This window comes from Protopterus annectens, chromosome 9.part0 (assembly GCF_019279795.1).
Source record: "Protopterus annectens isolate FY-2018-M chromosome 9.part0, PAN1.0, whole genome shotgun sequence".
NCBI classification, from domain to species: domain Eukaryota; kingdom Metazoa; phylum Chordata; order Ceratodontiformes; family Protopteridae; genus Protopterus; species Protopterus annectens.
The window spans coordinates 38,133,423-38,151,459 of NC_056743.1; the positions used below are offsets into that span (position 1 = coordinate 38,133,423).

The 18,037-nt window shown below is 38.7% G+C and overlaps 1 protein-coding gene across 2 annotated transcripts in view; it reads left to right on the plus strand.

Moving 5' to 3' along the window:
• Positions 1-18,037, plus strand: part of LOC122810850 (carcinoembryonic antigen-related cell adhesion molecule 15-like) — a 416,080-nt gene that overhangs the window by 235,645 nt on the left and 162,398 nt on the right. For both annotated transcript variants that reach the window (XM_044082401.1, XM_044082402.1), the window contains one exon: positions 16,151-16,510. In XM_044082401.1, the coding sequence (XP_043938336.1) occupies positions 16,151-16,510 (360 nt within the window). The remainder of the gene's footprint in view (positions 1-16,150; positions 16,511-18,037) is intronic.

Consider the following 18,037-nt stretch of genomic DNA (forward strand, 5'->3'; position numbering starts at 1 on the left):
GCTATTTTATGCTGGGAATTGTGATTTTTATATGTAATATCACTATAAAGATTGGTCTGTGAACATTTTTTCCTGGGAAACTGCTTGTGTGAAAAAAACTGTATGAAAAGTTATTTAACTTAGTTATAACTTTCCTTTTGGCATACATATTTTTATAGGGGCTAAATATTTTGATTTTGGGGGTTGTCTCTGTGTTCTTTTCTTGCTTGAGTACAGTGTATTTACTGTGAGAAGGTTTACCAGTTCTTTCAGGTTCTGCTATCCACTTTCTAGGCTCTTTTAGGCATTTCAGGTAAATTGGTTCTGAGAGTCATAATTTAGCAGGGATACAGGTGGCAGTGGGAGTCCCTTCCTCCCTTTCAGGGGTTTATCCTCACCTTGCAAACCAGTCCTCCTTGTTTCAATCACTTCTGGTAAAAATGTTGTCTTTGGGGGTCATAGAATTGGTGCCCCTTGATCAAAAATAGAAAGATTTTTATTCAAGAATCTTCCTGGTGCCAAATAAAGAAATAAGGATCTTGGAGGCCAGTCCTAAACTTTTCTTTCCTGAATCTCTTTGTGAAAGTACCAACGTTCAAAATACTTGTCTTCCAATCTTTGTTAACCCCAGTGCCTCCTTTCAGTTTTTTGGTAGCATTAGATCAAACAGATGCTTATTACATTCTGGTCTCTGCAGATTTAAACTGCCCATGGAAATCACAGTAGATAACTATCCCCAAAAGCCTGATGTGGATAAATATTTCAGATTTTTTCAAGTTTTCTGTAATTGGCTTACATTATCAGCTCTCTGTCTTTTCCTCTGAACTATCTACATCTCAAAGAGTATTTGTAAAATATCTAGCACCACTCATTGCCCATTGCAGATTGCAAGGTATTCACATTTTTCCTTATTTGGACAAATGTCTCATCTTTGTAGACTCTTGAACTTGAAGAGTTTTTCATCTGGGTCAAAGAATTTCTTAACCTAGGATTCCAGGTGAACTTACAGAAATCTTCTTTCATTCCTTCCCACAGGATTGTGTTTCTGGGATGTCTACTGGATACATCTGTCAGAATGACATTGCTCCCCTAAGACAAGACAGAGCTTAACAAAGAACAGTTCCTGATCTTTTCCAAGCAGGCTGTTACATCTACCAGGCAGGGTTTCAAGATTCTGGGTTTCATGGCACTGGTGATTCTCATGACTCCCTTGGCAAGATGTCACATGAGGAGAATTCCATGGTAACTCAGATCACTCTGGTCTCAGCATCAGTAGCCTCTTTTGTTTCAAGGGTTCTGTACTGGATTTTTTAAAAAGGTTGTTAATTTAGTTTAGGGGGCAATTTTCTCTCACCCTAGGTCTCCCTTTCTTCAATTCTTCCCCAATTCAGTCTGTAATCACAGCTGCATCAGATTTTGCTTGGGGAACTGTTTCCAAGAGAGTGAAAGTTCAGAATCTGTGGAACAAACTAGACAGAACAAGACATGATCTGAAACCTTAAACCATCTTTGGTATACTAGACCTCTGCAAGTCATAACAGACAACTTCACAGTGACGTGGCACATAAACAAATAGGAGGTACCAGATCTTTCCCCCTTCGCAGACTTGCCATTTTAGTATGGGACTTAGCAACTCAGGTCAGTTTGTTCCTACAGGATATCTACATTCTGCCAGTGCAAAACATTGCTGCAGGCAAGTTGAGCAGGGTGAGGAGAAACCATCACAAATGGAAATTGCACCCATGGGTCTTCCAGAAAGTGGTCCAGCTCTGGGAACCCCTCAAATATATTTGTTTGCCTCCATTCACATCAGACAGTTAAAGAGATTCTGCTTGAGGATTCATTGCAAGCAGGTTATTCTGCTTGAAGATTCCTTGCAAGCAGACCTGGAAGACATATGCTTTCTTATTTTCTTGGCTGGGAATGTTCCTGTATGACTTTCTACCCTATTCATTGATACCCAGGGTTCTTCTGTAGAGCCAAAACAGCTCCCCAAAGGTAATTGTGAAGAGTGAAGACACCCTTTTGGGCCAAACAACAGTGGTTCTCCCTTCTTTTGAAATTAGTCAAGTGCAGTTAACATAGTCTTCCTCACAGGTTGGATTTACTCAAAAAAAAAAAATACAGAGGATGTTTGATGCACTCCCACCTGAAACTTCTTCACCTTACTGCCTTGGTGATTAGGCACCTATTTTCTAAGGGTATTAAAGAAGGCTAAAAAATGCTACCTGAAAATCATTTTTTTTGTAATTGGAAAGGATTTTCTAGTTTGGTGCTAAACTAAGAAGCATGGCCCTTTTAATGCCCAGGTGCCACTGGCTCTAGAATATTTCTTGGAGTAGTTATTCTTTGGCCTTTCTTACTTCTTTGTCAGGGTTCATCCTTCAGTCATCTCTGCTTGTCTATCCGTAGAACCTTGCCCCCTTTCTGCAGTTCCTCAACTCAAACAGTTTTTGAAAGGGGTTCTGCAAATCTCTTCACCTAGAAAGAAGGTGTCTCTTCCTTGGGATCTTAATTTTGTTTTAGATAAAATGACACTTCTTCCATTTGAACAAGCTCATTAGGCTGATTTAAGGTTCTTGATTTTGAAAACAGTGTTATGCATTTCTATGATTTCTGTGAGAAAAGTATCTGAGTTATAGGCTTCTATGGTGAGTCATCCTTATCTCAAATTTCACAAGTACAGGGTGTCTTTGGGAATAAATCCTTTATTTATGCCTAATATGCTTTCAGAGTTTACTTTGAGCTATTAATGTCCCTATCTCCTTTCCAGAACATAAAAAGTAGGGAGAAAGGATTTTGCATGATCTGGATGTCTACAGGCAACTCCATGGAGAGAACAAAGTCCTTTCAGAAGGCCGATGAGCTGTTTATTTACTGTGAAGGTAACAAACAAGGGCAACCTGTGTGAAAGCAAACAGTTTCGAAATGGTTGTTCAAGCTATTTCTTTTTGTTATTCTTACGATGGCAAGTCACCTCCAGGAAGAGTTTGGACCTACTCTGTCTGGGCCGTTGTTCTTCCATGGATTTTTGGAAAGTGGTAGACTCTAGAGCTACTCTACAGGCAGCAGTTTGGTTTTCTGTACATACGTTTCCAAACCATTACAAAGTGCATTTCTTTACAAGATCCAGAACTTGTTTTTCTAGGACCATTCTCCAGGGCTCCTTAATCCATACTCTTCCTCCTCTCAATCTAACCTATGGTAATCTACCTAAATCCACTTGAGCTACTACACCCATAATCTAAATGATGAGTATAGTACAGTTGTGTAAGTAAATTTACCATAACAGTAGATGTTTGAACAAATTGTTGTTGCAGTAGCCACTGTCTTTCTCCATTCATCATCAACCCCATTTTTCCCCATTTTCTACATGGGATTGGGATGTCAAGTCAACTGTTGCCATTTCTCCTACATTCTTAGACAGTCAGGCATAGTTCATTCATCTGATAAACCAAATAAAAGGCACTGGAAGGACAAACACAATCCAAAGCCAACAATTTTATTGAAAAAGCAATGCTACAGTTAAAAGCACACACCATCCACATGTTGCCCTGTCCAAGCATTATGTCTGTAATCGACTGGTCCCTTCTTCTTCAACCTTTCTGACCTCAAAAGAGCCAGAAAATCTAAAGAGTCCCTCAAGCTAAATAGAATCCTCTCACTGTGTTCATCATAATCACATTCGTCCACCCTTTCTCTATTAAAATTATATCTATAATTGTAAGTGTTAAATTGTTTGGGTTTTGGATAATGTATATTCTCTTTGGACTCATTAACATCCCTGTCAGTCTTTTTCATTTTCCTGTTATGTACATCCTTTCATTTTAATTCAGTTTTTCCTAATACATCAAAATACTTCTCTTTCTCACTTTCTATCATGAACATTAAATTGTTGATAATATTGTTGGTATGCTCAATCAATTCAAAAATGTTATTCATCTCACATTCATTTCTCTTTATTATCACTCTTATTATGTCAAAACCACACCTATCAAAAGCATCAATAAGTTATTTAGGAAATTCAGTGCCATCATTGACATTGTTGGGGTATTTACATACCCTTAAGCCTTTTGGTACTATATTCAATTGCAAGCATTGTTTTAAATAATTATTGTCCATCTCATACATTTTATATTTAAATAACCATATATCCAGTTTGCTTAGATTGTTTATGTACATATCATTACTATCACCATGATTGCATTCCCCTCCCACAAAAGCATATTTGTAGTTTAAAATGTCTCTAAAATGTCTTTTAGTGCCTTGTCCATCAGATGTATTGCACTCAACCTCTCTATTGCTGCCGTTTGGTGTGGCAGAAAAAAAACACTCAATTCTACTGCACGTTCTGCATTGTTCTGAGTCCTAAAGATGTTAGGAAATACACCCAAACTGTTACTTTGATGTCCATTAGTAGCATTAGCTTCCAAACCATTTTCAGTTGTACCATTAAGCTCCTTGTGGCCATGTCTACTGTTCCCGTTCTGATTTACTTCCTGGTTGCCAGGCAAAGTAAGGTTTGACGTCAACGAAATCACTGAATGGCAGACGGGGTGAGCAGTCCCACCAGCTGTGTCAGCTGGCCAATGAGCTTATGGATTTCACCAATCTCACTTCCTTTTCTTCGGTCCTCTGAATTTAACTCCTGTTGTCCTTTCATACCCCCAAAAAACAACCAAAGAAGTGTGGTTGAAGGTGCCCAAATATAAACTGATAAACCAAATAAAAGGCACTGGAAGGACGAACATGATCCAAAGCCAGGAAGTAAATCAGAACAGGAACAGTAGACGCGGCCACGAGGAGCTTAATGGTACGATCAAAAATGGTTTGGAAGCTAATGTTACTAAAGAACATCAAAGTAATAATTTGGATGGATTTCCTAACATCTCTAGGACTCAGAATAATGCAGGACGTGCAGGAGAAGTGAGTGTTCATTCTGCCACACCAAACGGCAACAATAGACAGGTTGACTGTAATACATCTGATGGAAAAAGTACTAAAAGACATTTTAGAGACATTTTAAACCGCAAATATGCTTTTGTGGGAGGGGAATGCAGTTGCAACGATAGTAACGATACATATGCAAACAATTTAAGCAAATTGGATATGTGGTTATTTAAATATAAAATATATGAGATGGACAATGATTATTTAAAACAATGCTTGCAATTGAATATAGTACCTAAAGGTATGTAAATAGCCAAACAATGTCAATGATGGCTCTGAATTTCATAAAGAACATTTTGCTGCTTTTGATAGGTGTGGTTTTGACATAATGAGAGCGATAATAAAGAGAAATGAATGTGAGATGAATAACGTTTTTAAATTGATTGAGCATACCAACAACAATATTGTCAATGATTTAATGTCTGTGATAGAAAGTGAGAAAGAGAAGTATTTAGATGTATTAGGAAAATTGAATTAAAATGTAAGGTTGTACATAACAGGAAAATGAGAAAGATTAACAGGGATGTTAATGAGTCCAAAGAAAATGTACATTATCCAAAACCCAAACAATTTTAGAGATAATTTTAATAGAGAAAGGGTGGACAAATGTGATTATGATGAACATGGTGAGAGAATTCCATTTAACTTGAGGGACCCTTTAGATTTTACGCCTCTTCAGAGGTTGGAAAGGTTGAAGAAGGGACAATTCAGTTACAAACACAATTTTTGGACAGGGCAACACGTGGTTTGTATGTGCTTTTAACTGTAGTCTTGCTTTTTCAATAAAATTGTTGGTTTGGATCGTGTTCATCCTTCCGATGCCTTTTATTTGGTGTATCAGTTTATATTTTGGCACCTACAACCACACTTCTTTGGTTTTTGGTCATTTTTTGTGGTTATGGAAAGACAACAGGATTTAAATTCATCGGACCGAAGAAAAGGAAGTGAGATGGGTGAGATCCATAAGTTCATTGGCCAGCTGACACAGCTAGTGGGACTGCTCACCCCAGTCTGTCATTCAGAGATTTTGTTGACGTCAAACCTTACTTTGCCTGGCAACCAGGAAGTAAATCAGAATAGAAACAGTTAGGAGCTTAATGGTACAATCAAAAATGATTTGGAAGCTAATGCTACTAATGGACATCAAAGTAACAATTTGGATGGATTTCCTAACATCTTTAGGACTTAGAACAATGCAGGACGAGTGTTCGTTCTGCCACACCAAATGGCAACAATAGACAGGTTGAGTGTAATACAGCTGATGGACAAGGTACTAAAACACATTTTAGAGACATTTTAAACCAGAAATATGCTTTTGTAGGAGGGGAATGCAATTGTAATGATAGTAATGATACGTATGCAAACAATTTAAGCAAATTAAATATGTGGTTATTTAAATATAAAATGTATGAGATGGACAATGATCATTTAAAACAATGCTTACAATTGAATATAGTACCTAAAGGCTTAAGGGTATGTAAATACCCCAACAATGTCAATGATGGCTCTGAATTTCATAAAGAACTTTTTGCTGCTTTTGATAGGTGTGGTTTTGACATAATGAGAGTGATAATAAAGAGCAATGAATGTGAGATGAATAACGTTTTTAAATTGATTGAGCATACCAACAATAATATTGTCAATGATTTCATGTTTGTGATAGAAAGTGAGAAAGAGAAGTATTTTGATGTAATAGGAAAAACTGAATTAAAATGAAAGGATGTACATAACAGGAAAATGAAAAAGACTGACAGGGATGTTAATGAGTCCAAAGAGAATATACATTATCCAAAACCCAAACAATTTAACACTTACAATTATACAGATAATTTTAATAGAGAAAGGGTGGACGAATGTGATTATGATGAACATGATGAGGGGATTCCATTTAACTTGAGGGACCTTTTTGATTTTCCGCCTCTTTGGAGGTCAGAAAGGTTGAAGAAGAAGGGACCAGTCGATTACAGACACAATGCTTGGACAGGCCAATGTGTGGTTTGTGTGTGCTTTTAACTGTAGCATTGTTTTTTCAATAAAATTGCTGGTTTGGATCGTGTTTGTCCTTCCAGTGCCTTTTATTTGGTTTACAGTTCATTCACCTCTTTGCTGGATGCTGCCATTTCCTCTTGCCTTCTTTGTGTTTGTTCCAACTCTTCTTTCCCTTATTCTCTTCTGCTTTCCTGTGCATGTGCCCAGACCACTGTCATCTATTCTGTTTGACCTTCTCTACAATTGGTGCTACTTGGGCTTCTGCTCTGATGTTCACATTTCTTCATCAATCCTACAGTATGCATTCTGCCACCCATCTTAGACATTTCATCTCCATAACCTCTAGCTTCCAAAACTGCTCTGCTGTACCTGCCCAGGTTTCTATACCATACTGTAGTACTGGTTACACCACTGTTTTGTACAACTTACTTTTCAGTTTCTTTGATATTCTTCTGTCTCACACACTGCAGCCTGTCTGATTCCTCCTCATGCATTGCTGGTATTCCCATTTAAAATGTCATAGTGATGTTTATTAATTCCTTTTTTCTAAAAAAATCTTTTTATTTTGCCCACATATAATCCTTAAATATTGTAAATCTGGGACATCTGGGATATTCTATTTAGTTATTTGTCTTTCTTACCCAGTTTTTAAATGTTGTCAAAACAGAAGGGATGGTTAGAAAAATAATTTATGAACATTACTATAACATTCTAAATGGGAATACCTTGTATTATTTAGATACTCCCCAATTAGATTAGGGGTCTTCAGTAGAGTTTTTAGGGAGCCCAGAGGATGACAGTGGGAATCAAAATTGGAATAGAGGGAAATGCTAGGGCTGTTAAGATTGGATGACACCAAACTTCCTGGCCTTAATGATTTTACATCTGTTGTGCCAATTTTAAAACTTTGTGTGGTAAAACTTTAGGTTAAATCATTTTATGTTTGTGGTGATCTGTTTCATACTTTTTAATACAATATTATTGACTTATACATGTTTTGAATCTAATTTATACATGGTATTATACTGGAGTGTTTTAGTGCATTTTAGTATTTATTCTTATTTGATTGGATGCTGGTTGACATGTGACTGTTTCTTTTTCATTTAAATTAACTTTAATGAGCTGATGTCATCAGTTCTGATGAAGACCCTGTTTCTTTGTTAAAAGGGATGAAAGCACTAAACTCTTCATTAAATGATTTTATTTGACATGCAGTTGTGTGTGGATTTGTTGTAATTCCAATTGGCATGGCTTGTTCCTCCTAACCTTTGAGCAGTTACCTTAATGAATCCTGGCCAAGATTTTGGAGATGGGAATGAAATTTCTTGAGCAATATATAATGCTTAGGGTAATACAATCATTTTAATTTAGCACTATTCTCAAATGTAAAATGTCCAATAAGAGATTACATTTTTATACTTATTAATAATAGAATCATAATTACTTCTATAGTATCATGAAGATCAGATATTTTATCTAATTGCATTTCTAGTTATAAGAATTATTATTATTGTATCTAATTTTCTGAAATATTAGTAAGACACTGGGTTTACTACTATTGAAAGCAAAGTTAGACATATCACTAAATTCTATTAACAAGTTATTAACATACAAAACAGAGCCAGTAGCATTAAAGATATTTTGAAATAAATAATTTGTGATCAACAATACTTATTGGAAATGATCTTTCTAGGACTTTAAATAATTATGGATAGTTAAGGGTAATATAAGCTTTTTCTATATAACAACTTAATTAGTTATAGTTCTGTCCTTTATTATGTGCTCAGTCTATAACTATTTTTATGTTTATTTATTTAATATGAATCCTGTTGGGTTTTCATGTATTAATTGATTGAATTTCATATTTTTCTAGTTATTACAGACATAAAAAGTTTAAGGTCTATTATCAGTTATGAGATAAGTCAGTGTGAATTAGTCTGCAGTATCATTATCTTAAAGGTGACAGTTATGAGAGACTGTTTCCAAAATGAAGTACATTTATTTGTATGAGATTTGATGTGACAAAGAAAAAATGTCTAGTGGGAATAATTTAGATTTTTCTGGAAGTAGCTCATCTAATCTGGTTGCTGCATTTTCCTTTATTTTTAATGTGCTCTTTATTTTTCCTAATATTTTAATGCATTTATTAAGATTAATAGCATTGCTAGTGGTCGAAAATGTATTTATGTTACTAAAATCAGGTTTCTGATTAATTTTCATTATACTGAGTTTTGTTTTAGTATATAAACTAAGTGAAGTGTAAATTTCTCTTCAGTATCTATTTTATAGCATGCATATATTTTTATCTTGTATGTTGTGGTGTTGTTACTAATCTTTTTTAAACTTTTAGATGTTAGTATCTGTTTAACTTTAATTTTTAAAGGCAACAATCATTTTATAATGTAATATTTGTGATATTATTTATTTAAAGAAGAAACCATAGCTTGATATGCTGCTTTCTTTTTTGGGATATTATCTTTTGTAAAACTTAGATAATTCTGTATTTCTGTAAGCTGTTTGCCACACTCCTTAAGTTCAGTTTTTGTACCAAATAAAAACTATTCCATATAAGTATCATTTGATTGAATCCCATAAAGTATTTCTTAGTCTCTGGTTTATCTTTGTCTAGTAAAATACATTAATTTTATCAACTCATTCCTTAAAACTTTTTAATATTATAAAATAAAAGGAAGTGTGCTAAGAAAAGGGTAATCTCTTTTTATTTATGTTTAACTCAAATAGAAGAGCAATGTGGTCTGAAACTGGACAAGCAATAAATTTAAAGAATGCAAATTTAGATGTTGGAGTTGAGAAGAAAATCAATTCTTATTTGTGTACTCATTTCCCCCCAGTGTTTCTGACTAGATTTCCCATAGTCTGTATGACCACCACCCTGGGTCTTCCCTGAAAAGTGGCTGATGGCCTAGTAGGGACTATCTACTAGGGTAGATAAATAAATATATAAATTGCATAACAGTAGTGTAACAAATCATTTTAAAAACTACTCATACAGTGCATTTTAATATAGTTAGTGTTCTGCTGAGTCAGCAGTGCAAACGTAAATAGCATAAAAATAATCACTGTGCGTGAAAGGAGAGAACCGACACAAGTGGTACATCCTGATAAGTAGGAATCGGAGTGCTGACAATAAAAGGGACGACCAGGAGATGACTAGGGTATTGACAATAAAAGGGACGACCAGGAGAGGACTAGGGTACTGACAATAAAAGGGATGACTAGGGTACTGACAATAAAAGGGACGACCAGGAGATGACAAGGGTACTGACAATAAAAGGGACGACCAAGAGATGACTAGGGTACTGACAATAAAAGGGACGACCAAGAGATGACTAGGGTACTGACAATAAAAGGGACAACCAGGAGATGACTAGGGTACTGACAATAAAAGGGACGACCAAGAGATGACTAGGTCTCTTTGGCTACCATTGGTAATTAATAATTTAGAGCACTGCTCCCTGACAAGGACACGGGTTGCCCTAAAGTTAATGCCGCCGAAGATCACTATACAGCATTAAACCAAGGGGTCCAGTTAGTCCAAATGTTCTGCCACTGTTCTGTTCATAAATAGGCAGCTTTTATTTTATATCTTAGTCTGACTTTGATGTGTCATACTTTCACAACACAGCAGGTACTGCATAGTGTGATAATGTCTGAGGAGATCATAACAGGTGCTATACAGTGCAGTAGTGTATAACTGAGAACAGATAATATCGTGTAAGTGACTTGGGGCATGTAACATTTTTCTGCAATTTTTTTTTATTTCCCCAGTGACCTTACCTGATGGCTTCTGCCTTTACTGACTCAATCTGTTTATTCCATGGGAATAGAATCTGGACATTCCAAGGCTAGGTGAGAACATTATGGCACATTCACTCTTGCCCAGGAATCCCTATCAGCTTTATGTTCTCAGATTTTAGTCAGATTGTATGGCAGGGAACATGCCAACTTGATGATCCTTGGGGTAGCCTACCCCCTTCCCCCTTAACAACTTCCGTGAACCCACAGTCACTGCATCCTGAGGGACAGCATACCTCTGCATGCCATGTTTCCCTCAGTTTCACAGTGATTTAGCACACTGTGACAGTGTGGATTTGGCTAGCTTGGAATTTCTCTAGGTGGATGCCTAATGCTCTTTCTAGGTGTCATCCATAGGTATTACCCATGTGTCAAGCCACAGCCAGTTTCCTCCCCCAGGATGAATGAACCAGCAACAACCACATTCACCCATCTTTGCCTACCACTACCCAAGGATGAATGAACCAGCAACAACCATACTCACCCATCTTTTCCTACCACTAGCCCAAATGAATGAGCTAGCAACAACCACACTTACCCATTTTTCCCTACCACTACCCCAGGATGAATGAACCAGCAACAACCACAGTCACCCATCTTTTCCTACCACTACCCTAGGATGAATGAACCAGTAACAACCACAGTCACCCAACTTTTCCTACCACTACCCTAGGATGAATGAACCAGCAACAACCACAGTCACCCATCATTTCCTACCACTACCCTAGGATGAATGAACCAACAACAATCACAGTTCATAGGTTCATAGGTAGATACTAGGCTATCTGCCCTACGGCATTTATAAGCCTAGCCAGAGTGTATTTGGCTTCCACCTCCCTATTAGATTAGCCTACTGTGCCTCTTTAAAGTAGGTCACAGAAGGTACCCTTTTAAGGTTAGTTTACTGTGCCTCTGTCTAGCAGGGACACAGAAGAGATCCCAGGGGTGAATTTGCGATCTCCCATCCACGCGTCCAGATTTCGCTTGAAGAGGGTCAGCGAGGGGCTATGTCTAACATGAATTGGGAATTATTCCAGAGTGAGGGGAGCCTCTGGGAAACTAATCTGTCCCTCCAGCATGTCCTATTTATTTTTGTGCTGAGGTTTAGGTCCCTGGATCGTGTAGCTCTAAGGGACTTGGATTTTTTGAGGTGGAGCATGTCCATTAATTCTGGGTTTGACATGGCTTTGTACGTCAGGCATAGATCGCCTCTGAGTAGGCAGTAAGCAACTGAGTAGAGCTGGAGTTTCTTTAGTCGAGCTGCATAGGACATCTGTTTGTAGCCCATGATCCTCTTGGTGAGGTACTTTTGGGGTTTTTCCAGTTGTTGCAGGTGTCAGGTAAGGTACATCCCAAAAGGGGCATTGTACTCAATTATGGGCCTGATGAGTGACAAGTAGAGGGGCACAATCACCTCTCTTGATCTAGATGCGAACCCTTTCATGATAAGGTAGGCTATATAGAAGGTCTTTCTAACCACTTTGGCAACGTGATTATCAAAGGAGAGATTACTATCTACGTCCCCAAATCTCTAATTACTTCTTCCGTACTTAATGGATTACCACCTATGTGGTAATTTGTGGGCACCTTGTTTTTCCCAAAGGAGATGACTATGCACTTTTTAGCATTTAGCTTGAGGCCATGGCTCTGGCACCAAGCATCCGTCTCTGAGAGACCCTTTTGGAGGATGCTTGTGTCAGCTGGAGATTCGATTATGGCCCCCAGTTTGCAGTCATCTGCAAACTTTGTCAGCCATAATCCCCCCGTGTTAGCCTGAACCTCAGAGAAGTATATACCGAACAAGAGAGGCAGAACTGAGCCCTGTGGGATGCCACTTGTAACTGATTTGGATTCGGACACGGCACCTGCGATTCTGACCATGTGGGTTCTATCTCTGAGCCAGTTTGCAACCCATCTTGTGATATAGGGGTTGATATTTAAGCTGGCAAGCTTATTTATGATGCCCGAGTGGGGTATTGTGTCGAAGGCTTTTGCGAGGTCCAGGTAGGCTCTGTGGACTACCTTGCCCTCATCTATGGCTTTGGTAACTGTTTCAAAGAAATCAACTAGGTTTAAGAGGCAAGATCTGCCCTTAACAAAGCCGAATTGGGTAGGGTCCAGTGTCTGGAGGCTCCCAATGTCTTTGTTTATGAGTTCCATGATAATACACTCCATAGCTTTACAGACCAGACTAGTCAGGCTTATGGGGCGATAGTTTCCAGGGTCCGTTGTAGCACCACCTTTGTGGAGTGGGACCACTGTAGCTGTATGCCATTCTTTGGGTACATATCCTGTAGTAAGGCTAAGTTTGAACAGTGACTTAATGTGAGGGTTTAGTTCTTCTTGGAGCTCATGTAAGACACAGCCTGGGACACCGTCTGGTCCCATAGATGCTGTATTTTTTGCTTTGGAGAGGGCAGCTTTCACCTGTGTATCTGTGATGTCAGGGAGGTTACATTCAGTTGGGATAGGCATTTGCTCCTTTGGGGGGGAAGGGGGGAGAAGTTTGCGCTGAATCTGTCTGCCAGGATGTTGGCTATGTCTGTAGGTTCGGTATATTTTGTACCGTTATGCAACAATTCAGAGCATATCTGGGAGTTTCCGCCCATGTTCCTGACATAACTAAAGAAGGCCTTGTGATTATCTTTAGTGTCTAGGGCAATTTTTCTTTCGAAACTGGCCTTTGATGATTTTATGAGAGAACGAAGTTTCTTGCTAATACTGATCAGAGATGCCTTCCCTTTTTGGGATTTTGCTCTGTCATGTAGTAGCTTCCTCCTTCTGTTGTATAGCTTATTTATGGCCGGGGTCCACCAGACCTGTCTCCTGTTTTTGGAGGAATGAGTCTTGGTTTTATTTGGGATAGTACAATCCATGCATTCCTGCAGGTACTCATAGAATGCATTTGTAAAGGATTCTGTGGATTGGGCTGTATTATACTCTGGCCCAGGGGCTTTGAAGGATTCCATCTCCGACTTGAGAAGTGCAAAGTTGGCTTTTGAGAAATTCTTTATAGTGATTTCCTTGGCTGGGGCTGGGGACGGGATATGGATGTCCAGGGAAATTTTTTTATGGTCTGATCTTACCAATGAGGGATTTACCTGTGGTGTGGAACACAGAGTCCCCATGTTGGTGATGACCAGGTCCAATATGTTGTTCCCTCTTGTGGGAGTGGTGACCAGTTGTTCCATTGTGTTAGAGTTTATAAATTCAAGGAAACGTTGGGTGAGGGTGTTTGGGCTTGAGTAGTTTTCCCAGTCAATGTTTGGGTAGTTGAAGTCACCCAATAACATAGTGTTTGGAGAGACCTTTATATTCTCCAGTGTTCTCAGGAATGCCAAGTGGGGTTCCTGTAATAGGGAGGGTGTTCTGTAGCAGGCTACAAACTAAAAGGCAGTTTTGCCCGCTGTTAGTTGCACATGGATGGTTTCCGATGCTTCGTGCAGTGCCACCAACCTGGAGGTGTAGGTATCTTTGATGAATATAGATACTCCCCCTCCTTTTGTGCTTCGGTCCGAGTTTTGGGGCCAAAATGCATGGTATGAGTTATAACCTGGCAGTGCTGGGGTGCTCTCAGGAGCCTTGAACCAGGTTTCTGTTACTGCACAGACATCGATTTTCTCCATGCTGAGGAGAGCCTCGAGTGCGTGCATCTTGAGGTTTAGACTTCTGGCACTAAGTAGCATTACCTTTAGTTTTTTTATCCTTGGGTTGTCTATGGAGGTGGGTTTGTCCTTTGAGCCTTGCCTAAAAAAGGCACTATGGGGGTGGCAAGAGCCTTGGCCAGTATACAAAAGCCTAAGGGTGACAGGTGACTTAGAGTCTCCGAGTATGTTTTTGTGTGTTTATGTGTTGGGTATGCAGATGCAATAGGTCTGTGTGAGATTGGATTTGTGGTGTGGGTGGTTACCTTTTCCTCCTGACTGACTGTGCCAATCTTGGGTTGAGAGAGCTCTGCCTCCAGTTTGGCTGTGTAACTGCATCTCTCACATGTATTAGAGTTTGTTGGAAGGAGGAGAGGGTTGTTTGTGTACATAAGGCACCCATCATTTCCTACCACTACCCTAGGATGAATGAACGAGTAACAACCACACTCACCCATCCTTTCCTACCACTACCTCAGGATGAATGAATCAGCAACAACCACACTCACCCAACTTTCCCTATCACTACCCCAGGATGAATGAACCAGAAACAACCATACTCACCCATCTTTCCCTGCCACCTTTTTGGGAAGCTTTGATGCTAATCAAACTTAGGTCACTTGTAGCACAGTCTGGGCTTCCTCCATGTGTGCCATGGAGCCAGTGACTGTTTTTTTTAATTAATCCCAGCCTTTACCTGTACATGTTTTATTCTCTTTGGAACTCCATGATAACTACAGAGCATTAAAAAAAAAACATTTATTTCTCACAAATGTCATTTGTGATGTTTAATGTTGCATTATTTGTATCACTAGATCAGTTTACTGATACTTAGTAGCATAGTCATGTCATTCTTTTCCCATTGTCAATCATCCATTCAAGAGGAGTGTGCTTTACTGACTTTTCTAGAGAAATTTTGTATATTGCTAGTAAGCTAACCCTATACTAAAGTGGCCAAGCTTATTGCAAGCAATGTTTTCCTTTAAAATATGTAAAATGCATAGCTAAAATAGTGCTAGAACTGGCTAAGTCTATCCTTATCTTGCTAAATATTGCATCTCCAAATGTTACAACAGTCAATTAAACAAATATTCAACTGAAGACTGACATGCCTAGTGTGCCGGAGTTGCATAGATGGCTGTGAACTGCTAATTAGTTTCATTTCCTGGTTGTCAGTTCACATGGCATGATCTGCATGTAAATTTTATGAGATAACAAGTCACATAACCAGACCACTCTCTACAGGGTATCCCTAAGAAGAGGTACTTGTCTTTAGTGGGCTCAGTTAATTTTTAAAAATAAAAAGCAAAACAGATAGGAAAAGACACAGATCATGACTGCCATTAAGCAAGATATACAAGTTGTACGACATTGTGAAAGGGAATTTTAGCATATGTGTTCTTACAAGTTAACAGCTAAAGCAAACTTACAATCACCTTATTTTGAAAATAACACAAAACAGCCTCTGTCTTCTAGTGGGAAACTAATGGCATGCAGAAAGTGCCCTGGTGCATTGCAAGAACACCGTGACTTTCATTTCTTGTATGTTATAAAGCGACAACGAAGACAGAACTTGTGAATAGTGAAGGTGAAGTAAGATTAATCTATGTCAGATGACTTAATGTAACTTTGGTCTGTTATATGTCAGGTAATTATAGACATCAACATTAAACTAAATGTTATTAATATGTGTAGTTTGACAGTTACACATGCATTTGTCACATTTGTCAGGCAATAACTTTTAATACTGTTCTTGCTTTTAAAATTTGCAGCAGATAGATCCTCTGGAGGAGTAATGAATGGGAAATTGGATGCTATTGCTGGAAATCCAGTCTGTATCAAAGCATTTTCTCTGACAGCTTGTTCAAAACTATCCTGGACATATGAAACTGGAAATTCATCTATCCTTATTGCAAGCTTTGCCAATGGGATGTGGTCACAAAATAAATCCTTTGAGAGAAGAATGGAAGTACACAGTGATGGTACTTTGACTATAAGAAAGGTGGAGACAGAAGATAGTGGACTTTACACTGCCAACGGAGTAGTTTCCACTTGTAAAACAACAGGAGAGTCTGAACTATCTCGCAGCACTGCTAAAGCTTTTCAACTGAATATGCATCTCACTGTGTTTGGTGGGTAACTTCTGTATTCTGTGTTTGATCTCTTCATAGTTTCATAGAGAGAAAAGTCAGTTGATTGATGGAATGTAGAATACAATGTGTACCAACAATGATATGAAGCAGATAGTCACAAATCAGAACTGGGAAGCATGCATGCCTAAAAGTGAATATTTAAACAGCAATGAAAATGTTTCACTTGTCATTTTAGGTGTTGGAGGGTCACACTCCACATAGGTGGCTTCCCCTGTAATTGATACTTCAAGTCACTGGTCTCAGAATTGTGCTGTTTAAAATACTAGAATGTAAATATCTGTCTGATTGCCAGTAATTGCACAGATACACATTTAATTACTTAATTTAGTTCAGGAATCATTAAAATGCATAAGTTAAAGTTAAAACTTGTAATGCCCATACATTAGTCTGGTGAACATCTTTGTATTTCTGACTGTGGTCACAGGCAGTTATATGACAGATTCTCCATAACAAATAGAGCTTTCTTTTTTAAGCGTATATGCAGAAGATGCAGCAAACAGATCAGTAGCTTTCATTCATAGGTTGATACTAGGCTATCTGCCCTAGGGCATTTACAAGCCTAGCCAGAGTGTGTTTGGCTTTCGCCACCCTTCTTAGATTAGTTTACTGTGTCTCTGTATAGTAGGTCACAGAAGATGGCCCATTTAAGGTTAGTTTAACGTGTCTCTGTCTAGCAGAGACACAGAAGAGATCCCAGGGGTAAATTTACGATCTCCCATCCAAACGTCAATATTCTTCTTGAAGAGGGTCATTGAGGGGCTCTGTCTGACATGGATTGGGATTTTGTTCCAGAGTGAGGGGAGCCTCTGGGATATGAATCTGTCCCTCCAGCATGTTCTATTTATTTCTGTGCTGAGGTTTAAGTCACTGGAGCGTGTAGTTCTGATGGATTTGGATTTCTTGAGGTGGAGCATGTCCATTAATTCTGGGTTGGACATGGCTTTATACATCAGGCACAGATCGCCTCTGAGTAGGCGGTAAGTAACTGAGTAGAGCTGGAGTTTCTTTAGCCTAACTGCATAGGGCATCTGTTTGAGTCCCTTGATCCTCTTGGTGAGGTACTTTTGGGGTCTTTCTAATTGTAGCAGGTGTCGGGTAAGGTACATCCCAAATGGGGCATTGTATTCAATTATGGGCCTGATGAGTGATCAGTAGAGGGGCACAATGACCTCTCTTGATCTAGATGTGAACCCGTTCGTGATAAGGTGGGCTATATAGAATGTCTTTCTAACCACTTTGCAATCTCTCCTTTGACAATCACATTGCCAATCTACTTGGGTCCCCAAATCCCTAACTACTTCTTCCGTACTTAATGGATTACCACCTATGTGGTAATTTGTGGGCACTTTGTTTTTCCCAAAGGGGATGACTATGCACTTTTTGGCATTTAGCTTTAGGCCATGGCTGTGGCACCAGTTATACGTCTCTGTGAGACCTTTTTGGAGGATGCTTGTGTCAGCCGATGAGTCGATTATGGCCCCCAGTTTGCTGTCATATGCAAACTTT